A 23,746-nucleotide genomic window follows, 5' to 3' on the forward strand; every position below is an offset into this window, starting at 1 on the left:
ACCTGTGTCATGTCATGGGACACGGACATTTCCTTTTGGTTCAATCAGCTTTCCTGACAACACTGGCGCCTATCCTTCCTTGGCCACAATGCGTCACGTAACCCTCAACATTCGGTGAAACTCATCAATTATCCGGAAGCATCGTGCGGGGGTACAGAGCATCGAACGGCAAATGCTTCTTCCTCCTTGGCTGGTAGGCGTTTTAACAACACATCGCCCCGAAGCTCCGACGCCACCTGAGCGTTGCTTATCAGTTCCGTGGATGCTTAGCTACCAACGGTTTTGCAACTAGTCGGAATAGCTCTTTCCTGGACGGTGGCCAGCCCAATAAAACCGCACCACGTCTCTGCCACACCACCTCAATTACCCCACGCCACTGGCTCAACCCACTCCAAAGACCATTGTTCAGCCAAGTCGGTTCAGTCTCACGTTTTGGATCACGGAGCCCAATATTTACTGCAGCAAACGTGCAAGGAGCTTTACAATCTGAAGTAGCAACTACGACCCCGTGCTTACCCCCTAACCAATCGACGATAGCAGACATACTAATATACTACGTATTTCCAACAATGAGTGGCGGTTGTCTTGTGGCGCTAGCAATCTGCAGACTCATTATGTTCTGCGAACCTGACCCAAAGTACTCCGAACATCAAACTCGTCATATCACAACAGTGGTCAGTTCAGCGTGTTACTTACAAGAGCTCCACTGTTCGGATTGTCAAGACTCACTGACCAGTACGGAGTATAACAGTGCGAGTAAAATCATTCGACTCGTAGCACCTGCTCAACGGAAGCGTAGCATTGCTGCAATAAAGTACCCTTGATCTTACCTGAAGCCAAGGCAACACCACTGTCCACAAATCGGCTCGGCCCTACATGCGTGGAAGCCGGTCCGTCACAGATGGAAGGCCTGGATTGTTCCCTCTCAGTCTCCTCCGCTTGCCTGTGGGGGACACACGGCCTGGCAGGGTCAGCGTGGCGCCTCATCCACCTAAAATATCCGCAATTATCGACGTGCAGACACACAAAGCGGCAACGACGACACAGTAAGATGGGCACTCAGGGTAAAAGACTGAGTGTGCTACCACCTCATTACCGGACCATTGCGCGGAGTACTCCATCCGACATTCAACATTGGGGTAATAAGGCATCGCCCAAGTTGTCTTCCACTCACCCGTTGTTTAATCAACGTCCCTTCCACGTACTCCGTAGACATGGATCATGTCGCCGAGCCTCATGGACATGTCACAAGGTTTCGAACAATGGCATCACAGAGGCCACCACCAAGTTAGGCACACAACCTGAGCGAATCTTGCTAAATTTGCCTATTGTACGGAGTAGGTCTATCGAGATGTGATTGTCCAAATCGCTGGAAAACAACTTCCGCAACGGTACTCAGTACTTCATGTAGGGTTCGGGTCAGGGATCTCTAATGATCTGAGCTTGGGTCCATTGCCGAAATGGAGTCTTTGAGAAACGCTCACCGCTTATTATTCTTAACCTGGCGCTTCTCCCAGCATCATGCTCACATCAAAGAGCTGGCAACTGTGCGCAGCTTCAGCATCGGCTGCCTGCTTGAGGAACCGCCAAAAAAAAATCCAAAAACAATCGTGCCCCCTCCCTTGCATATCCACTCACTATTGCCTGAGGCTTGTTTTCCAACACGAAATCTCCTGGGTCAGATCCCCGACCCCTCCTGTCCAACTGGCAGAATGGGGCTGGTCAGATCATCTAAGATTACGTACAACAGTATTTCATTACCGCCATACCATCCATTAGTTGGATGTTGACCAGCAGTGAGAAGCACCAGCACCATAACCTCATCACATCATCTGCTCTCTCACCCTGAGTGTCGCTTCTCTACTGTCAGTCCAGCCAATATGAGAAATTGGAGAAGGAGTCTACTACAAGACAAATCTGCTCCAAGGTACGGGGTGCTCTCCATTTGACAAGGTGGACGTCTGTTGACTTCTGGATAATGGGTGAGATTGCAATTCCACAACCGATTCGTCCATTGTTGGGGTTGGGCAGATCTGACGAAAAGTCTCACTACCTGGGCTGGGCTATCGTATGTGCATTAGCTCTCCCGTCCGCGAGCATAACATTGACCAGGATGACTATCGGCCCACTCGTTGGCGTTGAGTGTTTGCTAATGAGGGTGTGGTTCTACGGTGGATGTTGCTCGGGGTCTGCTCCATTTCTCTGCCTGGTGCTTGAGTACATTGCATGGCTCAATGTACAAATGCATACTACACATCTCCTGTCTGCACTCCAGAACCCCAAATGGCTGTGCCGAGTACTGGATGCATGTGCCTCCACGCCCCGCCAAAGTCTGCGTCAAAAGCCTTGGTTGACTGAGAGATAACAAGCCATGTGAATGCACTCTACGCGAAGCCCACGATACGTTTTGGCCATCTGTGCTTTGGCTGCAGTTTCCTTCTGGTTGGGGGCTTCACCTGGCGTACCAGAGGAGGAGGCTTGGGGAATAGTTTCCACGGGCCTTGCGCAGACATCTGTTACTGTTGAAATCTGCGCCTGACCGCGATTGCGGTGGCTGGTCATTATCATCTCGAAGAAAACGAGTATCGCAACCGACAGCAACTATTTCTCAGGGCAAACGACCGGCCACCAGGTGTCTGTATTGAGATTTCAAAAACCGACATGCTTGAACAGGAATGGTGCCTGCATTTTCGTATGCAGACCACAGGCCTAGGTAAGGACTTCAAACGGTTCGACTAGCTGCGGGCATGATGTGCATATATTCCCAACGCAGCCATTCAGATAGGCGACAAGACTTCGGCTGGGGTATCCGACTTTGACAGCGTTGGTGCATGTTTGCCTGCTGCAGCCATTATCAGTATCAAGTATCATGTCTCGGGGAATTCCTCGTCATCCGAGGTCGATGTCACAAAGCTGACGGATGATGCGAGCGAGGCTGGCATACACCAACCGTCCTTGGAGGAACGTTGTTGGAACCAGGAGATAATGGCTGAACAGTTAGCCATCGGGTTATGGTTCTTGGCAAAGGAAAGTAAAAAAAAAATCACTGTGGCTGGATGGAGGTAGACAGGACAAGGGTGGTTTCAACAGAAGGTTGGGGGTTTGACAAGGTGTTTTCGTTGGATGAGAGGAGTTCTACGAGAGATTGAGTGACGTGCGGTCCGATCATCATACCGCTTTGGTCCATCCGAGGTAATTCCTTGTGACAATTAATGCCAGGCGGGAGGACTTTACAGAGTACAGGTACCACGCGCGTAACTGTATACCACGGAACCTTTCGACCTCAAATCATTGTTGCTCAGTGGGGCACATGGTACATTACAGACTTGACCAGACGGGCTGGCCGATTCCATGGCGTTATTTTTGGTGGACGAACTGGAGAGGCTGGAGTCCCGATCAGGAAAGTCAACGCTACTCGCTCTCGAGGCTTGGGCTTAGGCTTGGGCTTGGTATTGGTATTGGTATTGAGAGGGGAAAGAAGCCGAAGTCGATGTCGACGTCGATGTCAAGGCAATGTGCCCGTCGACTTTCAACCGCCTTTGCTCCAAACTGAAACAATATAGGCCAAGCTGTCAAAACGCATGTCGGTTACGAATGCACCACATCCACCTTGAAAAGGCAGGCAGGTAGGCAGACAATTGACGCAAAAGCACAAGCAGGGTCAGGCATGTTCCGGACTACATACATACCGGACAAAACAGCGTGCGGCGAGATCATGCACAAGTTGGTCTGGCAAGTAGTTTCCAAGCCATGTCAGTTCATGTACGAGCAAGATACGGAGCAGTTTACCACCATGTTCCATGCTTTAGAGCTCGGGAGAGGAAAACGCCGGGCTCCAGACCAGACCCACCTCCACCTGCGATCTAAGTGTGTGAGCAGGCTGCGGATCATGTTTGCAGACCACTGCATTGCATTCTCAACAGGCTAACTTGACTTGTGCTATTGACAAGGAAGGATGTGCATATGGAGAGTTGGGGAGGGGGTTCGGCAACAACGGACGGTGTGAGAAGGAACAAGCTGGGCGGTGCGGCGTTGCGCTTTGGTGTGATGAGGGAAATGGAGATGAATGGATGTTTGGCTTGGACCCGGGGTCCCTTGACAGACGAGATGCTTGTTGCTCGGCTGGATGGTTGGATGGTTGGATGGGTGTCAGGGCCTTGCCTGGGTCTTTTGGTCTTGATGGTGTGGTACTTGTTGCTCGATGATACAGTACAGACCAAGCCAAGGACCAAGGCAAGTCAAGTCAAGGTTCAAGCGGTGACGGCTGAAAAAAAAAAAGATGGGAGTGTTTGGTGGAGGGTCTGGCCACCGGTGTGGATGGACCAGGACATGGACATGGACCATCAGGCCAGCGAGCGGACTGACTGACTGGCTGACTGACTGGACGGAGGATGGACGAAGAGGGGGCCGGAATTGAAACGGTGTCTCATCGGACGTTGACGAAATGCGAAATGGCCTGGCATGGCACAAAAATATGACCCAGATTAGCTAGCAGCGTTGGGTACAGTACAGGGGAGTGAGTGATGAGTGATAGCGAGCGAAGCGCCTGGTCGATGCGAGTGCCACGTCAAAGATGAAATGTCGAGCTATTTGCATCACGCGGCCTTTGAGGGATATATCACGAACAAGAAACTGCCATTCGAGCTTGCGCTGGAAAGTTGAATCCCAGGGTTATTATTGTATTGCAGTCGCGGATGGAGGTCTTTTGCACTGACTTGCTCATAGCTCTGATGAATAGCAAAAATGCTAAATCATAGCCGCCAATCCCCATTCATGTCTCGGCTCCGATGGAGACTCGACTCTTTGGGCACGTCACGCTGAAATTCTCAATTCATCGCCTTGGTTGACTTGAATAGGGCCGTGAAAGACAATGAGAAAAAGGGCTCGCCACCACGCGCAACAAGTAATATCACCACTGTAAAATCACACCATCCAAAGAAACCCATTCTGAACTCACACCCGACAATTTTTCAAAGCCAACTCTCCCAAGATTTCCCTACCAAATGATGCACCAACACCATCACATTCACGCTCTAGGGTAGCCCACACAGACCACTCACAAAACACCAACAAACACAACTTCACTGCATCCAAAAAATATATAAACAAACCAAACACGCATAATGCCCAAACGACCGCCGCCTTCACTCCCAAAGCCAGCTCCCCCGCGCAACACGGCCTTCGACCCCTGGAACTCCTCCTCCACCGGCCACCAGCGTCCAGAGCAACAACTCGGCACAGGATGGCGCGACTCACGCAACAGGAAACTAAACAGCCAGTTCCAATCCGGACCTACAGGCGGACACCGTATGAGTGACACATGGGGACCCAACGCAGACCACAACTTCAAAAATACAAGCACAAACTCAGTGGTGGACATGCTCAAGAAGCCAGGGCTGATGAAGGAATCCCTTGATAGAGCTCAAGATGGACAACAGGACACGGGAAGCGCAGATTCAGAAAGGGGCATATTCGCCGGCTGTGTAATCTACGTCAACGGGAGCACGTACCCCCTCGTTTCGGACCACAAGCTGAAGCAGCTGCTCAGTGAGAACGGCGCCCAGACGAGTTTACACCTGGGGAGACGGAGGGTCACGCACGTTATACTGGGGAGACCGGCTGGCGGGGCGGTTAAAGGTGCGGGAGGGGGTTTGGCAGGAGGCAAGATGGAGAGGGAGATTCGAAGGATAGGGGGCTGCGGTGTGCGGTTTGTGGGTGTTGAATGGTGAGTGTTGATGTTGGTGCTGTGTATTCAAGCTAACATGTGTAGGGTGCTGGAGAGTCTAAAGGCGGGTATACGACTACCAGAAGCAAGGTTTTCAAACGTCAAAGTTGCGGCCAAGGGGCAGGGAAGTGTGTACGCATTGTGCGGTGGTGCGTCTTGATGCATATTTTGGCGTTGTAGATAAGAGTGTGCAAACACAGTTTTACTGGCTTACGTGTTACGGTGTTCCGGCAATCATACATTATTCCTTTTTACAAACAGTTCTTTCATATGTCCCCGACCAGGAGCTTAAGTATTACATCCTCACCGCCCAACATAGTACAAGGTCAATACGAAAATCCTGACCGCTCTACGGAGTACATCAACGGCGATAGAACCTGCGAACCAAAACAGCATGATACACCTTCACTTCATGCGTTTCAGTCGCACCCCCGGCTTGGTGGTGTAACGGTCCTGCGCTTGGCTATAATGAGTGCGTGACGGGGGAACTGTCTCACAGGGGATTTGTGATGTGTGGCCTCGTGGGAAGGACGTGGTACTGGTGTTTGTGTAAGGACGTTTGGGGGCGGTGGAACGTGGATATGTAATGCGTGGATGATGCAACGAACGATTTGCAATACTATCGGACGATGGGGGTTGTTTATGACGACACTAGGATGGTGCTTCTTGTCTGAAGACCAAACAGATACTTCTATTCCAAGTACGAGCATGGAGCAACCCGTATCCAAAACACAACGGCTACCATACAGCCTACACTTGTGCTGCCTACAACTTTGATTTTAAGCCTTCTACAGCCGCATGCTTACCCTCGCTCTTCTCAAAATACTCACGCACCTTCTCCCGCGCAACCTCCACGACGGACGAGTCCTCCACTGTACTCGGCACCGTAACCTCCTTGTCAAACTCGCCATGCACACCATTCTCAACCAACTCGCGCAGCACCCGTCGCAGGGTCTTGCCCGACCGCGTCTTGGGGATCATGCCCTTGCCCTGGATGATGCCGCCCAGCGACGCAATGGCTCCGACTTGCTTGCGGACTAGGGCCTGAATCTCAGAGGCAATCTTTTCATCGGGCACAGCTGAGGTCGGGTGATTGGCAGTGGAGAGGGTGATGAAGGCAAACGGGAGTTGGCCCTTGATGGCGTCTGGGATGCCGACGATGCTTGCTTCCGCTACGAGAGGGTGCGATGTGATTGCTTGCTCGATGCCACCTACATGTGTTAGCATATTAAACCCTTACAAGTCGCTGGACATGCTAGGTACAACGTAACTGCTGGGTTGACTTACCACTCGACAGTCGATGAGCACTGACGTTCAACACATCGTCATTCCTACTCATGACATGCACGTAGCCATCCTCGTCAATCATACCCGCATCCCCTGTATCCAGCCACTGGCCGCCAAATCTCTTCAAGTAACTCTTGTAAAACCGCTCCTCATCCTCCCACAGCGTCCGAAAAGCAGTAGGAGCCAACGGCATGCCCAGGACAATGTTGCCCATGCTGCCCCTTTCAACCTGCCGACCTTGGTCGTCGACAACGCGAACGTCAAATCCAGGCATGGCCTTGCCAGCACTCCCCGGCTTGATAATGGCAGGAGGGTGATTCCGGACACTAGATGTTCGGTCTTTACCAGTGTGGGGGACCAGTGCTCGACCCGTCATCGGCGAGCCGGACTCGCTAGACCACCAGTTATCAATGACATGTGCATCAGGCGCGGCATACTTATCCAATAGGTCCTGGTACATGGATATAAGTGAGGGTTCTGAGCGTTCTCCCGCCAGGAACAACCCTCTCAAGCTCCGCAGGCCTCCTCTGCCGCCTACGGTGGACAGAAACTTATTCTCCGGGTCATCTCTCTTGATGGCTCGCAGGGCAGTCGGCGCCGTAAACATCATGTTCACCTTGTACTCTTCCACGACTCTCCAAAACGACGAGGCATCTGGTGTGCCAACTGGTTTGCCTTCATACAGCACCGTGGAAGCACCAGCCAACAAAGGCGCATACACAATGTACGAGTGCCCGACGACCCATCCGATATCCGACGCCGTAAAGGCAACGTCCCCCGGACCATGAATATCAAACAGGTAGCTTATCGAGAGGTTCAAGCCCACCGCATGACCAGCAGCATCCCTCATCACACCCTTTGGAGCGCCAGTCGTCCCGGACGTGTGAATGATATACACCGGGTCTGTACTCGCAACAGGCACACACTCCGCCTTGATTTGCCTGGCGCGAGCGCTCCTCACGACCTTTTGCCACGTCGCCTGCCCGCTGTTCCGGTCAGGATTCCACCTAACTTGAGGGCGCTGCCATATGAGTGTTCGCAGAGGTTTGTGTGGTGAAATCCTAACCGCCTCTTCCACGAGCGGCTGGTAGGCAATAGGAGGTTTATTTCCGTCGATGCCACACGACGCAGTGAGTATGGCAACGGGTTTACACGCTTCAATTCGTTGTGCGAGTGCATTCGGGGCGAATCCTCCAAAGACGACGGCGTGGACGGCACCGAGGCGGTTAACGGCGTACATGCCAATCAAGGCGGATGGGATCATGGGCACTAGCGTCATATCCGTTAATTTATGCTCGTTTTTCGTCTCGGAATAGTTCCAAACTTACTATACAGCATGACAACATCGCCCTTCTTGACACCCTCCGCCCTCAACACACCCGCCAGAACCTCAACTTCCTCCAACAGCTTGCGATACGTGTACGTCTCCTTGGTTCGAGTGACAGGGCTGTCATAATAAATGGCAACATTGTCGCCTCGCCCCGCCTCAACATGTCTATCAATACAATTGTAGCATGTGGAAATCTCGCCGCCGGGAAACCATTCCCACGAATCGTGGGTGACGCTGCCGTCCTTGAGAGACCGTCTCGTCCGGCGCAACGACTCGCTCGGCTTTTTGTGCCAGTGTAGATGTTCAGCTTGGTGGGCCCAGAATTCCTCGGGTTTGTCCAGGCTGTGCCGAAGCACGTCGTCTTGTAGGTGGGAACCTGCTTCTCTTGAAGCCATTTTGAACTTGTGTGTAGAGAAAGGAGGTTTTGGTAGTTGTAATTGGGCTGATGGTTGATCGCAACGATGGCGAGTCGATGGGACAATTTTACATGGCCCAGTGGACAATCGGTGTTTTTGAGAAGCAGAGCAGCCTTTCTTATGTTGCTGCGTTTCTTGTCTGGAGAGAAATCATGATTTATTATCCTCGGCTATGCGAGGCTGATGATCTTGTCCGTCTTACAGATGGGAAGGAGCTCCTGAGCTCTGGTGGGGAATTGATGACGGTCTAACTCGTAAAGGGGCTGCCCCGCTCTGTGACAGCTAAAGTTCCGCTTCTCCGGATCATGAGCCGGAGCCGGATGCTGTCGGCAGATGGCCTGTATTGTATCTGCGATCTGGTCATTAATTTGAATGTCTCGGTATGGTGTCTATTGGTTGAGTGCCTTGATCTGGCTGGTCATCTTGATGCTTTGACGAGCGAGGTTCAAATTGATGTCAGTCATTTGGACGCCTCCCATGTTTTCACAATCTCCGCTGGTGTCTTGTCTTCATATGAGGACCTGATTCCAGCAGGTATGCAAGTTGGGCATGCTTGAAGGTCCTCACTACAGGGCAGGATCAGACATCACAAGGAAGTGCCATATATGGCAATATAATAATAGTCAATTAACCAACCGAAGAATAAAAACAGCGCAACGCAAGGACAACACAACACAACGCCGCTCCCCATAAGTCTAGGGTAGCTACCTCCCTCCTTAGAGTAAACGCCACACCGTTACCATCATCAACGTGTATATTTCCAAGTTCATAAATCAAAGCCCAACCCTTCACATCGATATAAAAACACTCGCCGTGTAAATATTTCAAATCAGATCCTCAAGTACACGCCCATAATTCTCAACGAGTTTCCATCTCAAGGCAAATAACAAAATCCCCATCATCAACCTCAACAACAATTCTCACCATTCCCATCATATCAACCAAACCCAACCTCCATCCAAACACCCCTTCACATGCAGCCAGAATTCATGCAACGTGACACTCCCCACGCCACACTGACAAAACCCAAACCCCATCATAGCTCGTTTGTTCGAACAAGCCACAGTCCTACATCGGCACAACTTGCCTCAGATAGGTACGACATTCGCGAAACGTCTCAGTCAGAAGCACGTAGCTGTTGCGTATACGTGAGCGTCTGCGCCTCTAATGGGAAAATACATAGCCTCATTAAGCTATGTCATGGCAATAGTCAAATGATGCACAATCAACACCAAAACATTTCAGAGCAAACAAAACAGACATGGGTTGAGATGATCTACGTCAAGCTGTGAGGGGACATGCATAGCAAAAGCCACCAACATTACGGAATACACAGTAATAAAACGCCGGGCCAAAACTAGCCTCTTACTTGTACACTGAAAGAGCTATCATACAGGAAACAAGCGTATTTGACTTGACAAGACTATAAACACGCCCGACTAACAAGGGTCCCGTGCAAATAGCACCCAAGGCACAGGAAACGAAACAGAGAATCTCGAGACCATGAACCAGCGGGTGAGAAGATCCCAAGATTGCCCTCTAATTGAAAACAAAAAAAAGTTCGGCAAATGGAAACGCGTCTTTATAATATTTGTCAAATAGGTTTCGACCGCGAACGCTAAGTCGTATTAGATCCAAAATTTCCTATCAGTGCTGATAAAGGCACATTATAATCCAAGCGCCGAAAAAAGAGTTATTAAGACCGCACACAAGCCGTTGAGAATTATCCTCCAAGGGTATGACCTGCGAGCCTTTGACCCCCAAACCCATCGAACCCACCAGAGTTCCTCGGGTGTTGATATGTTCGTAACCTTCCTCCCCAAAAAGTCTATACACATCCAGAAAAAGTCGCAATATCCATTCAACGTGAACCAACAACTAGAAACTTCTCCCACAACACTCCTCCAGACTCGTTAAAGCTGGCAGAGGCTTGCAAAACTTGACATTATCGTGTGCTTTCCCACGAATCTCACATGCTTATTCTTTGTACAAGAAATGAAATCGCAGGCTGGGGACGTGGATGCGCGAGGCGTAACAGCTTAGTTGATTTACAGGATGAAAGCGGCAAGACCGACGACACCGGCCAGACCAGCGCCAGAGAGGGCGGCGGCCTTGCCAGCACCGGCAGTAGGGACGGGGTTGCCAGGCTTGGTGGGAGTAACACCGCCAGTGGGCTGGACAACGGTGGTGTTGGGGAAGTTACCGCCGCTGGGAGGAATTAGCATCGTGTTTTTCGTGATCAGAGTCTGGTTTCAAGGGGCTTACCAGGTGTGGCAGACAACGGCAGAGGTGGTGACCACGGGCTTGGTGACGGTGCAAGGGCAGTCAGTGATGGTCAGGGTGGTGGGCTAAAGACATGTTAGCATAGTGTGTCTTTGAATTTTGACCTCATCGAATTCTGCCAGGATGACCAGGACCATTTGCCGAGAGCCAGGCATCACAATATCTGTGTCTCGTGTCACAGAGATGCCAGATGCCCAGCTCCCCACACATGCTCCCGCATCTCCATCTCTGACATCTAGATCTGATCTGATATGGGGTGTTCCTTACGGCAGTGACGGTGTAGGTCTTGGTGCCGTGGGTGATCTGGGTAGGTCCAGGGCAGTAGGTGGTGTACTGGTCGACGACCTCAGTGACAACAGTCACGTTCTTGGCCCAGGCGTTGGCGCCAACGGCAGCAGCGATGAGAGCAACAGTGTACTTCATTTTGTCGGTTGAGATAACTCGAAGAGTTTGGCGTGGATTAACGAATGTAATTGACTAAAGAGTCGGATTATGCAGAGTTGCTATTGAGCGAGTGTGTGTGGGTGAGAGAGGAAGGAAAGGATCGGAAAGAAAGCGGCCTGGAGAAGCATCTTTATACAGGACATGGTGAGTGAGCGAGAGAGACCGTGGGACTGGGACTGGGACGGGGGTGTGGGCGGGACCGAGAAACTTGGACAGGGGCGAGAGAAAGTGAGCGAGAGATGAAGAGCAAGAAAATTGTCCAGTCTGGTGTGTGTGATGATGCTGGTGTGCTAATCTGGGAGTCACCGACGGAGCGGCGAGGCGTGAACAACAGGAACAGGAAAAGGGCGAGGAAGAGAAAAGCCAATGTTGCAGGGGTTGGTGGATAAGAAGCAGGGGGGAGGGGGTGTGGGCCAGGCACAGGCAGAGGCACAGGCGCAGGTACAGACCAGACAGGACAGGAAACGCACCAGACTCGGCCAGTTGAGATGGAGTGCCCGCCTGATGACGGTGGATATTTCGCTGGATAAACGGATCAAGTCATTGCTGGAGGTGTGGATAAAGCTTTGGCCCTCAACTGGACGGGCGTGAGACTGATGAATCCAATTGATGGGACGAGACGACAGCAATGGTGGGCCGGTCGTGCTTGCCCTCAGAGTGCATGTACTGTCTGTACTCGAATGCACATACTCGACATAATAATAATGCACCGTGCAGAAGAACGTGTACTCTCGACTCGGCACTTTGCACTCCAGATGTCTGTACGAGGTACAGTCAGTCTCAATTCCACCGTGACCAGCGACCAACTGCAATTGAGACTACCAGTCTGTCGCTGGCTGTCTCGGGCTGAACAAGACAATGACTTTGATTGATCTCAGGAGACAACAACACAAAGCACCTTGTTCGTGGTGAAAAGTGGGACACTGTGCCCGCACCCACCTGCTCAAATGGACGCTGACCGAAGTGAAGGCACAGCAGGCACAAGGAAGCAGGTGATGGGAGATGCAAGGTACCCGTGCTGATACCTTGCCATGCAGCTACACCAAGTACCGATCGTGTAACTCTTTACGAGAATTTGGTGCCACTGTATCGCCCCGGCGGCCATGGCATCAGCCAACTCTCAACCATCGTTGATCATTCACATCCACAGCTGGCCACGCCGCCACTGGACTGATCAAAGCAAAAATGCTCGATTGCCAGCTCCGGTGGATACGGCGGATGCCTTTGGCCAGTCATTGCCATTGTATTGCGGTGATAGGAACAGCTATCAAGCCAACCAAGCTCAATTTTTGTCCCCAATTTATTCAACAAGCTTCTCACCGTGCCAGCTGTTATCAAGCCGAGCGCCGTCCACTTCCATGCCAATCAACCACGAAGACGCAACCTAAGCTTGAAGCTCTGACTCTGTTCAGGCGTTGCACCGAAAATGGACTCTACCACTCCTCCCTACAGGCTCTGACGAGGTTCTCTGCTCAACCAACTCCGTACTGTACCACAAATGCCCTCAGACGTACGGAGTCCTGCATTCTCCTCCACGGCTAGACCAGTACACCCCGTGAATACACCGCTTCAACAAGTACAGTCATGTCTGCAGGCTCGGAGCATTCCTTTTTTCAGCCCAGGCCACACGATCCGCAAAGCATCTTCACCACGTTGGAAAGGGGGTCTTGGCCGAACATTGTGGGTATACAACGGGGACTTCAGACCGGGACCGAAAGAGAGTCAAGTCGAAGTCCCACCAATTAAGGCTGTACGGTTACACGCGAGAGATGCCGGCAAGGTAGCAAAAAAACAAGGAGAAACATTGATCAAGGCATGAAGCCCTACCAGGGTTGTTCATCTTAGCCTGGAACTGGGAAACCAAGAACATCCTAGCCCGGGCCGCCTTGCATATTTCCCACCAAATTCAATTGGGTGACCACTCTTCGTATAAAGAAATTGAAGGAAAACGCATCAACATGATCAATATGACGGAGCCAACCGACGGCACGAAGAAAGCCAAAAACCCAACTGTTAGTGGTCTTCAGCATCGAACCAAGGTCTTGGCTGTGAAATGAGGAGTGGTCCTGTGTCTAGTCACGCAGTCAGATTGCACAATGCCAGGGGGTGTGTGAGACTCGGTGCCCGCGCGACACAGGGACAAAAAAAAGCAGAGAGGAGGCCTGTAAGCGTAAATACGGCTCAAAGCTCAAGAAAGGAAAACAGTGGTCGAGTGATAACTGAGATGCGATATTACGTGGTACAATGGCAATACGGCTGACTTGCTGGCCCCCAAGTACCAGGCATTTATTTGTATTGCAAGAAGCAAATTGCGACGTCTTTCGCGACTCAGGTCCAACAGTCAATAGTGCAGCGCCTCGGGTGATTTCTTTTTAGTCACCATGGGGTTTCCGTGGCTACTGGGCTGTTATCAGCTTGCCACAATGTGATGGGAAGTCAATGTGGTGGCACAACAGGACAGCCTTGAATGCAAGACGGCAAGTTTTTTGAGCAGCTTGCTTGCTGGATGGCAAGATGGGGGACGCGCAACCCCCAAGCCCGGCAGCGCTAATGCAGGAACAAATGTTGTTGAGAGGCTGTCGCCACATCCGCCTCTGACACTCGCACCAGTAGAAAGCTGTTGCTATGTGCCGCTCAACCGCTTTTTTGCTGTTTTGTGCTGTTTCGTGAGTGGCGACTGGTGTTGGACACATCGAATAGCTGTTTTTGAGTGAGTTGGCCCCCTGTTGGAAAGCAAGGCTTTTGGGTATATGGATTCTGGACTGATGAGACGATGGACAGACCAGCAAGGGAGCGAGAAACGGCGAGGGAGTCAATCACCCAGCCAAGCCAGGTTCCCCCAGCAGTTTGTGCCAGAGGTGATGCCTAATCCCACAGGTTCGTGCTTCGTCAATGCTGACAAGTTGCTTTGACGATGGCGGTGCTTGGCGGTCCGCGACCGAAATCCTTTTCACTGAACGATGGCAATGGGCGAAAATTTTTCCATTATCGACAGACAGGCCGGGAGCCTGGCCACTGTCTGTTTGGGCGCTTCCTTCCTGCCAGTCATCACTGGTACGTACCCATCGCTCGTACCGCAAGAGCAATAGTGTGTTTTCATGGTGTAGCCATTGTATCTGGCCTACGTAAAAGCAGCACCAGCTTGTCAGGGGTCAAAGTGTCAGGCTGCGCTGCCATTGGCTAAAGCTGATACTGCCGCTTCCAAACATGGCTAGACGATCGCTGCCCAAGAATCGCTCCTTCCCTGCTTCTGACACTGACAAGAGACCGGACGCTACATGCACCATCGCCCACGTTGCCAGGTCTTTGCTTGTCACTCCTGCATCCTGTGCAGTTCACTGTTTGTTTGCTGCGCCAACCCCCATCAGCCATTTGACGGCGGCACTCCGTCCACTTCCACTTCATCAATTTCGGATTTCAATGCTCATTTCCACAGCGCTGGTTGGCCTCAGAGTAAGGCCAATGCGGCCCAAGACCCCTCTGCAATTTCCCAGTCCATCCACCTGCCGTCTGGTCTCGTGGAAATCGGCGCCTTATCCACATCGAAGACCAGGCCTGGTCCTTGACTCTTCCTCGTCAAGGTCATGGTCCAGGTCAAGGTACGGAGTACATGAACCCAGAGTCCATGTTTTGAGCCTGCTCTCCACGGAATTCAACAAGGTTCTCTATCTTGACGGGCCTCTCCCGCGCTTTTCGTGTCTGGAAGGTATTTGGCGAGATACAATATTACTATTCTGTGGGAATAATTTCGGCCCCTTTCTGAATCACGAAGCAAGTGCCCTTGATTCAGGTGAACGCGACTACTCGCTGTGAGGAGTGCTTCAACACGCATTAAGCCAGGTTTTTCACGCAATGTCCACCACCGGAGGAAGACATCAAATTCTACAAGAACATCACGACCAACAACACACAACGATTAATTACAATCATCACGCGCCGTCGTCACCTGCACCGTATTACTGCAACATGCAGAAACAAGCAGCACTTCCCCATCTAAGCTTCTGGCCTCTGCATCATTTCGACGTCCCTGATATTGAGTTGAAAGGACGAACAAAGTCGTTGCTATTCTTGTTCTTGGCCGATCGCCAGGCCGTGCTTCCCCGTTGGTGTGAAGCAGCGGCCCTTGTTGCCTCCATCAGAGATCCTGATCCTGATCCTGATCGCTTGCCGGGTAAATTTGCCTGTCCGCAACTTGCTCCCACAATCTTGTCAGTGACAAGACTCATTTTTGGCACCTCCACGACGATCCTTCCAAATCCAAAAGCCAAGCACTCCTAGCAGAGACAAATGTCCCCATACAAGTGGACTCTCCTAAAGATTGTCTGTGAGCAAAAAGACTTCAAATCTATCCGAACATCCCGTCGTGCTGATCGATCGGTGAATTTTTGTGTTCACATTGCGTTTTCCCTGAGCAGCTATTATTTCACCATGAGAATCGTGAGCTCTTCAGTTGATATGGTGGGCTTCGCCAGGGCAGTCTCTGTGCACTCACAGTTAGACATGCAGAATCCCGCTCCATATAAAGTACGGAGTAGTACCATCTGTAACCGCCAAAATAAAAAAGACAAAAAATCAAATGGTGCACCTCGTATTCACTTTAGCCGTTGATAAGGCCACAACGCACCCAGTGCCAGTCCGTGCAAAGCGCCGTGGCAACCTCATGGGCCAACACCAACACTACACCAACAATCCATACATGTACCCACTCGGCAGCCAAGCAAGGAAGCCATCTCCTTCTTGTCTGCCACATTCGTGCTGTAATTACAGTGCTAATAACATTACAAGCTTCGTCTTGCAAAGGGTTCCTTTCCACCTTATCAGGTCCAACAAAAGGCGGGCCGGCAGACCTCAAAACGGATCCATTCAAAATCCTTGTAAGCCGGCTTTTCCGCGCCAGGTATTGAATCCAGCCGGTCAGAGAAGTTGTTGTGGAAGCTTCTCTCTGGTAGAGGATAGTCTGGCGCTAACAATAACACACGCCCCCTACTCCATTACAGCACTTAATTCCTCGTTTGGGCGGAGCGTCCTTTTCTGGGCGTTGTAGCCTTTCTGGTGCGTGAAGAATAATCATGGCTTACCGATAGTGAGAGCCACAGCCGGATTAATTGGGGCTTGTAATTTCCATGGCCCAGATTGCTACATGCGATCTTGGAAAGGCAGTCCTTGTTTTGGAAGCTGGTCTTTAGTCTATGACGCGGTTTATCAACAGTCGTTTGATTTGGACTGGGTATAATTTGCATCACGAAACCGTCGCGTGCTGTTTCTGAGCAAGTCCTCAAGAGACATTTGGAGTTACGTCCATGCTGGTGCTTTGCAAGGGCGATCACGGAACACCAGATTTTGCAACTCGCCGGTTTTACTCCCTAGGTCTATGCCCATCCATGCCCATCCATGTAGCAAAATGTCAGCTCGCATACCGAGGACCGTTTAGCTGAACTCTATCACAGCATCAGCGGAGTAAATAATGCATGGAACTGGGGCCGAAGCAGCAATCTCATTTCCCTTTCCGAGATATTGGAAATCCAAGCTCCTCGAGTCGAGACCAGCTGCGATTCATGCAACGCCCGACGGCTAATATTGCCGGATGCGCTTCAATGCTGGTAACTTATGTGCCGAGCTTCTGGAAGCCTTGTCAGGAGCACATGTTTGTTTTTTTACTTGTAAAACTGCGTAGCATTCGTCGGCCGAGTTTATTTATATGTGCTGGATACTCATGTGATGGGCGGCAGTGAATCCTCTGCTCTTCTTTGCCAAGCCTGTCGCCTTGCACGATTCAGTCGACCTGCTCGCTTGTTCCATGCAGACCACCCATTTCAGTCTCCGATATATGAGTGTTTTGATGCACATTGACAAACAGATTCGAGGTCGTGCTGAAACTTTGTGGGTGATGCTTGATTGTTTCTGATGCCCTGTTCAGTCCGGGGATTTGGACGGGCTGGTTCGAGGCTGCGGTGATGTTATGGGCGACGTACGCGGCGATTTACGAGTCTGTCCGAAAGGGCATCGACTTTTCTTAAGCTTTCCGGAGCGAAGTTTCAGCGATACGAACGATACGAAATTTGTATATGCAGTCTTGCGCGTTGGGCTTTCCTAGGATTTGCATGATCCGCAGATCGGGGCATGCAAAACGAACATTGGCAAGTAATGCAGCGCCAGCCATTGCTTGGGATAGCATCCGAAGGGCCGGTTGCAGAAGGTGTATCGATTTAAGATGTGGTGCTTGAATGCTTTATCTGCTGGGTCAGAGTCGAGTATACGGAATGCATTTGCAGCGTCGGGATCTGTGCTAAGTCTTTCAATACAAGGACACATGCACGGCCGTATTGACAAGTGTTTGCATTTGATACTTACACATAGACTTTCCAGCACCTTGGCCGAGGCAGCAATTACGATTTGCACCGTCGGATATTGATGGGTTGGTCCCACGTCGTTTATGTTGCGCCTTGACATTTCGTCCAGGCTTGGTGGTGATTTCACCGAGTTTCTGTGTTGTGGAAATGTAGGCTTGTTAAGGACGCCAACAACTGGTTTCCTGGACGCTATTTCATTTGAACCCAAATGTCTAATCTGGAACCATTGAGTCTAGCCGGAAGGCTTAAATGCTAGGCTAGATCCTTCACGGTCGCTGAATGATTCTACTTCCCATTACTTGTGAGCTTGTAATGAATTTCCAAACACTACAAGCTGCAGACACTCCGGCTTACTTGAGACCATATCCGAAGAACACAGCCACGACAGACATTTCCATGAGATTTCTCAGGCCATGGACGAACGTGACGGTATTTCTGTAAAGGTCATTCAGTAACTAAATAGGCTGCACCTACGCGCGATATACTCACCTGCCGCTTCCACTGACCTCACGTAGACTGACATTAGTCGGCTTGGATGACTGCTAGATTTGCAACTCCAACTCCGCCATTGAGACATTCACCTCAACTTGTGCTTCCAAAGTTGGCACAATGTAGACAAGTCCCCTTGACAAATACAACTGTACATTGAGCTCCGTCTAGCTCGATCCTCATTTAAGTGGATATTTGAACAGCATCGCTGGTTCAACCAAACTTTGTCAACTGCCGACCAAGGTTTCGGCATTCGGAAGCTCAGAAAGCTCAAGACATTAGTAATGAAGCCACAACATCCTCGGAACCTCCACCACCACCATCAGCTACTACAATCGACCAAGCTTAAATATAATCACTGCAAATTCCCCCAAAGCCATAAACCATCCATCCTAGGAAACCTCCCCATCCAAACAAGTAAGCCAGTCAACCATAAACCACAACAGCCATGACAACAATGAAAGCAGTCGGTACGTCACCCCCCGCCCGCCCCGAAACTCATCTAACAAAATCCCAGATATCAAAGGCGGCAAAGGCGAAAGAGACGCCCTCTTCATCAACGCCCAGACACCCAAACCAACCCCCTCCACAGGCCAAGCCATTGTCAAGATCAGAGCCTTCGGCATCAACCGCATGGACATCATCCAACGCCGCGGCTTCTACCCGCTCCCACCACAGGCCCCCCTCACGCTGGGCGTAGAATTCAGCGGCACAATCGAGTCCTTTGGGCCCGGCGACCACGGCGCCTTCAAAGTCGGTGACGAGGTACTCGGCCTAGCGTACGGGGGCGCCTACGCGGAGTACATCGCCGTCAGCTCCAAGATGCTGCTCCACAAGCCGGACCACATGAGCTTCGAGCAGGCTGCCGCCGTGCCGGAGACATGGATCACCGCCACGCAGGCCCTGCACATGGTGCTGGGGTTCACGAAGGGGAAGTCTATTCTCTGGCACGCCGGCGCATCGGGGGTGTCCATCGCGGGGATTCAGCTGTCCAAAGCGGCGGGGGCGTCGGCGGTGTTCGCGACGGCTGGGTCAGATGAGAAATGTGCGTTTGTGACGGGGCAGATTGGGGCGACGGCGGCGTTTAACTACAAGACGACGGATTGGGCCAAGGAGATCAAGGAGCAGACGGGGGGCAAGGGCGTGGATTACATTGTTGACTTTGTGGGTGCGGATTACTTTCAGAAGAATTTGGACGTGGCGGCGAGGGATTGCAGGATCGTGATGCTGGGGACGTTGAGTGGTGGCAAGGTGCCGAATGCGGATATTTCGCAGATTTTGTTTAAGAGGATTCGTATTGAGGGGAGTACGTTGCGGAGTAGGGATGAGGATTACCAGGGCAGGTTGAGGGATCGGCTGGAGACGTATTGTCCTCAGTTTGGGGATGGCAGCCTCAAGATTATTGTGGACAGGGTGATGCCGTGGGAGGAGATTCAGGAAGCGCACAAGTACATGGAGGATGCGAAGAACACTGGCAAGATAGTCTGTACTATTTCCTAAAGATGGTATATTTAGGGTCTGGGAATAGTAGCTGAACGGAAATGCAAGACTGATCATGGGCCGAGCTATGGCGAGCGTGAAATAAAAAAAAAAGTCTCCTGGACTTGGCGGTTATATTCATGAGGGTTAGTGTTCTTTTATCCATTTTAACATTTGGTCGTATGCGGTCGTTTGCGCTTCGGTAATGGCGCTATCTGTGTATGCGCCGACGACGGCAAATCCTAAACAAGTCAGCCTAAGCACCAGCAGATAACGGACACAGGAGTATGCTCACCGTGAGGAACCCCAGGGTACACCTGAACCTCATGCTCCAGATTCGCCTTGGACATGGCATCCTCGCCTGTAGTCCTCACCTCATCCGGGAAGAGATTATCGTTCTCAACGCACACCAAACTCAAGGGAGCCTTCAGGTTATTAAAGTCATCTGGTGTCACGGATGCGCCGTGCGCCAACGCTCCCGCCCTGATATACGGTCCCTTCCTCAACGCACCCGTCTCCTCGTCACTGCCTTGCTCCTCAGACTCCTGAGCCAGCAGGAGGACAAATCGGCCACCAACACAGTACCCGACTGCGTATATGCCCTCGCCATTCTTGACGGCGTCCGCATATTCGTCCTGGGCTGCTTCAATGACCTTGTGCAGAATGGGCATGACCTTGTCTGGGGTCACGCGGGCTAACCACATGTCGATGAAGAAGGACTTGACTACGCCGACGGCCTGGAGCTTCACTTGTTCGATTATGGACGAACTGTCGTCGGTGATGGCTGTGGATACGGGCGCGCTGTCGCCTGCGAAGAGGTCCGGCATCAGTACGAGGTAGCCCTCTGAGGCGAACTTGTCGGCTTGGATTTGGTTATTCGTCGACTTGATGCCCGTGCCGCCAGTGAGCAGGAGGAGGAGCTTGGAGGGAGCATGAGGGTAGTCTGCTGGCTTGGAGATGTAGACCTAAGATGTGGTTAGCCTGGTGTAGCTGAGGCTCGGGGTAGATGGAAGCCTACGTCGACATCGTTCAGCTTGATGATTTCGCCTGTTGACGATTGTCCGCTTGCTAGAAGCTGGGTCAGTAGCGGGTACAACGAGGCCGCAATAGGATGATATACACACGCGTTGGACGGTCGGTTACGCAATGCTCTCCCACGCCCGTCGAGGGACCAGTCTGAGCGGGTGTATCTCCAGGGATGATGGTCTCCTGCTTCTGTTCAGCCTGCACCTCAGTCTGTGGCTCGGCCTGCTCCTGCGCGTCGCTTTCTGGAGCCTTGGTGGCGTTTTCGGCGTCAGTCATGCTGGGCTACTGGATAATTCAAGGGTTGTAAGTGTTGCGACCGTGGCGAGTTGAGATGCTGGACAATGAAAGCTGCACGAAGCTGTTGTTGGCATGTGGCAGGAAGTGGGCTGTGCCTAGAAGCTCGCTCTTGGAGCTCGACGTCATCTTGGAGCTTCACGACGGCATCAGATCATGATCGTGTCAACATTACAAGATTAGAAGCTGTGGGAAAGCTCTGTACATATCAATCAGAAGCTATACTGACAGCTATACACCAAGAGTAACCTAATACCATATATAGCAACCGGATGAAGGTTAATACTTAACAGCAAACTGTTATTGAGTTGCGCCACTCCTCACTGGCCCTGTTGAGATCCTTAGTCAGCACGCCACAGCACCCCGCCATCAGCTCAGTTCCCTGCGGGGCGAAATTCCACTAAACGCGCTGGACGCGTCGCGGACAGAATTCACGGTTGACATTTGAGAAAGTCATCCCATTGCCGAACCTCGTCTTACTCACCACCTTTACATATTGTTCGTTTTGACGAAACCACAATTCATACCGTTAATACGAGCCAGTTTAGCCATAATGGATGCTGCGTCGGCCCTATCCAAGGGATGTCTCGAGTATGTCCATCCTTACCTCCCGTCCAACACAAACCTTCATTATGTCCCAGCCATAGAAGCTTGGGTAACAAAACTAATCATGCTCCAGTGTCATCTTCAATGACATCGACAAGGCTGCAAAACTGTTCCCCGTCCCTGTTATGCAATGTCTCCAGGTCAAGCCTATGGGTGCTTCGGCTACTGGAGGCGAACGATACAGACTGGTCATGAGTGATGGCGATCACTACGTTCAAGCAATGCTCGCCACCCAGGCAAACCACGTCATTCACGATGAAAAACTGGTGCGAGGTAGCTTTGCTCGCGTCAAGCAGTATAACCCGCAAAACCTAAAGGGCAAGAAGTAAGTCCGCCCCTCTTGGTGTACCATACGACAAACCCGAACATGGCCTAACATCTAATCAGCATCCTCGTCATCCTCGACCTCGAGGTCATCGAATCATTGGGCGTACAAGAAAAGGTTGGCAACCCTACAGCTGTTGAGACCAACGCGGCCAAGGACCAAACGATCGCCGGCAATGACTTTTACGGAGCCAAGAAGGAAGAAAGCAAGCCACAATCCATGCCGTCAAGACCAGCCGTTCACGATGGCGGCAACATTTACCCGATCGAGGGCCTCTCCCCCTTCCAACATAAGTGGACGATCAAAGCTCGAGTCACGATGAAGTCAGACATCAAGACATGGCACAAGCCCACAGGAGAAGGCAAACTCTTCAGCGTAAACCTACTCGATGAGAGTGGAGAGATCAAGGCGACAGGCTTCAACGACCAGTGCGACGCCTTTTATGACCTCTTGCAAGAGGGTTCCGTCTACTACATTTCCAGCCCATGCCGCGTCTCACTAGCAAAGAAACAATTCTCCAATCTGCCAAACGACTACGAAATCGCATTCGAGCGAGACACGAGAATCGAAAAGGCCGAGGATCAAACCAACGTGCCACAGCTCCGATTCAACTTCTGCACCATCCAAGACCTGCAAAACGTTGAAAAGGACAACACCGTCGATGTCATTGGTGTACTCAAGGACGTCGCCGAAGTCAGCGAAATCACATCCAAAACATCAGGCAAGCCCTTCCAAAAGCGAGAGCTCACTCTCGTCGACGACACTGGCTACTCCATCCGCGTCACCGTCTGGGGCAAAACCGCCAACTCGTTCGACGTCAACCCTGAATCCGTCCTGGCCTTCAAAGGCACCAAGGTCTCCGACTTTGGCGGCAAGAGCCTCAGTCTCCTCTCCTCCGGCACAATGACCGTCGACCCCGACATCCCCGACGCCCACCGCCTCAAGGGCTGGTACGACTCATCCGGCCGAACAGACAACTTTGCCACGCACCAAAACATGGCGAGCATGGGCAACGCCGCCGGCCGCAAAGACGAGAACAAGACCATAGCCCAAGTCAAGGATGAGAATCTCGGCATGGACGAACCGGCATACTACTCCATCAAAGCGACCATTGTCTTCGTCAAGCAAGACAACTTTTGCTACCCGGCCTGCTCCAAGGAAGGCTGCAATAAAAAGGTTGTGGAGACGGGCGACGGGTGGTACTGCGAAAAGTGTAGCGTGTCTCACGAACGTCCCGACTACAGATACATTGCGTCTCTCAACGTAGCAGACCACACAAGCCACCAGTGGCTCAGCTGCTTCAACGAGACTGGCGAGGCCATCTTTGGCATGTCTGCCAACCAACTTATGGAGCTCAAGGAAAACGACGAGGCAAAGTTTATGGCTGCATTCGATGCCGTGAATTGCAAAAAGTTGAATTTCAGGTGCAGAGCTAAGATGGACAACTTTGGTGATACGCAGAGGTATGTTTTCTCCTTGTGTATTTGGTAGTTATGAAAACTGACAAAGTGTACAGGATCCGATACCAAGTGATGAGTTCTTCGTTCTTGGACTTTAAGAGCGAGGGCAACAAGTTGGCTGAGATGATTAAGCAGTATGACATGAATGCTTGAGTGGTCTGACTGAGGATTGATGAATGAGCATGAACATGTATATTTTCTGGCTGTGAAGACGGATTTGGAGAAGGAATGT

General features: G+C 51.4%; 7 protein-coding genes across 7 annotated transcripts; 4 read left to right on the forward strand and 3 right to left on the reverse strand.

Moving 5' to 3' along the window:
• Nucleotides 1-5,123: 5,123 nt before the first annotated feature.
• On the forward strand, nucleotides 5,124-5,885 carry VFPPC_14225 (BRCA1 C Terminus domain-containing protein; the record flags this gene model as incomplete). The annotated part of the gene is made up of 2 exons (XM_018291994.1): nucleotides 5,124-5,725; nucleotides 5,771-5,885. 2 exons carry the CDS (start codon nucleotides 5,124-5,126, stop codon nucleotides 5,883-5,885), a joined length of 717 nt encoding a protein of 238 aa, XP_018139598.1.
• A 605-nt stretch (nucleotides 5,886-6,490) lies between these two features.
• On the reverse strand, nucleotides 6,491-8,737 carry VFPPC_07391 (acyl-CoA synthetase; the record flags this gene model as incomplete). The annotated part of the gene is made up of 3 exons (XM_018286255.1): nucleotides 6,491-6,936; nucleotides 7,013-8,281; nucleotides 8,341-8,737. 3 exons carry the CDS (start codon nucleotides 8,735-8,737, stop codon nucleotides 6,491-6,493), a joined length of 2,112 nt encoding a protein of 703 aa, XP_018139597.1.
• Nucleotides 8,738-10,806: 2,069 nt separating this feature from the next.
• On the reverse strand, nucleotides 10,807-11,464 carry VFPPC_07392 (mmc protein; the record flags this gene model as incomplete). Its single annotated transcript, XM_018286256.1, has 3 exons — nucleotides 10,807-10,966; nucleotides 11,024-11,106; nucleotides 11,309-11,464. 3 exons carry the CDS (start codon nucleotides 11,462-11,464, stop codon nucleotides 10,807-10,809), a joined length of 399 nt encoding a protein of 132 aa, XP_018139596.1.
• A 3,873-nt stretch (nucleotides 11,465-15,337) lies between these two features.
• VFPPC_07394 (hypothetical protein) lies at nucleotides 15,338-15,763 on the forward strand (the record flags this gene model as incomplete). The annotated part of the gene is made up of 1 exon (XM_018286258.2): nucleotides 15,338-15,763. One exon carries the CDS (start codon nucleotides 15,338-15,340, stop codon nucleotides 15,761-15,763), a length of 426 nt encoding a protein of 141 aa, XP_018139594.2.
• A 3,018-nt stretch (nucleotides 15,764-18,781) lies between these two features.
• Nucleotides 18,782-19,824, forward strand: VFPPC_07395 (quinone oxidoreductase; the record flags this gene model as incomplete). The annotated part of the gene is made up of 2 exons (XM_018286259.1): nucleotides 18,782-18,794; nucleotides 18,842-19,824. The coding sequence occupies 2 exons, from the start codon at nucleotides 18,782-18,784 to the stop codon at nucleotides 19,822-19,824; spliced, it is 996 nt and encodes a 331-aa protein (XP_018139593.1).
• A 126-nt stretch (nucleotides 19,825-19,950) lies between these two features.
• VFPPC_07396 (dienelactone hydrolase) lies at nucleotides 19,951-21,105 on the reverse strand (the record flags this gene model as incomplete). The annotated part of the gene is made up of 4 exons (XM_018286260.1): nucleotides 19,951-20,045; nucleotides 20,099-20,768; nucleotides 20,822-20,871; nucleotides 20,928-21,105. The coding sequence occupies 4 exons, from the start codon at nucleotides 21,103-21,105 to the stop codon at nucleotides 19,951-19,953; spliced, it is 993 nt and encodes a 330-aa protein (XP_018139592.1).
• A 571-nt stretch (nucleotides 21,106-21,676) lies between these two features.
• VFPPC_07397 (replication factor A 1, rfa1) lies at nucleotides 21,677-23,667 on the forward strand (the record flags this gene model as incomplete). The annotated part of the gene is made up of 4 exons (XM_018286261.1): nucleotides 21,677-21,714; nucleotides 21,803-22,054; nucleotides 22,117-23,517; nucleotides 23,571-23,667. The coding sequence occupies 4 exons, from the start codon at nucleotides 21,677-21,679 to the stop codon at nucleotides 23,665-23,667; spliced, it is 1,788 nt and encodes a 595-aa protein (XP_018139591.1).
• Between the last annotated feature and the right edge of the window lie 79 nt (nucleotides 23,668-23,746).

Source organism: Pochonia chlamydosporia, chromosome 7, assembly GCF_001653235.2.
Source record: "Pochonia chlamydosporia 170 chromosome 7, whole genome shotgun sequence".
NCBI classification, from domain to species: domain Eukaryota; kingdom Fungi; phylum Ascomycota; class Sordariomycetes; order Hypocreales; family Clavicipitaceae; genus Pochonia; species Pochonia chlamydosporia.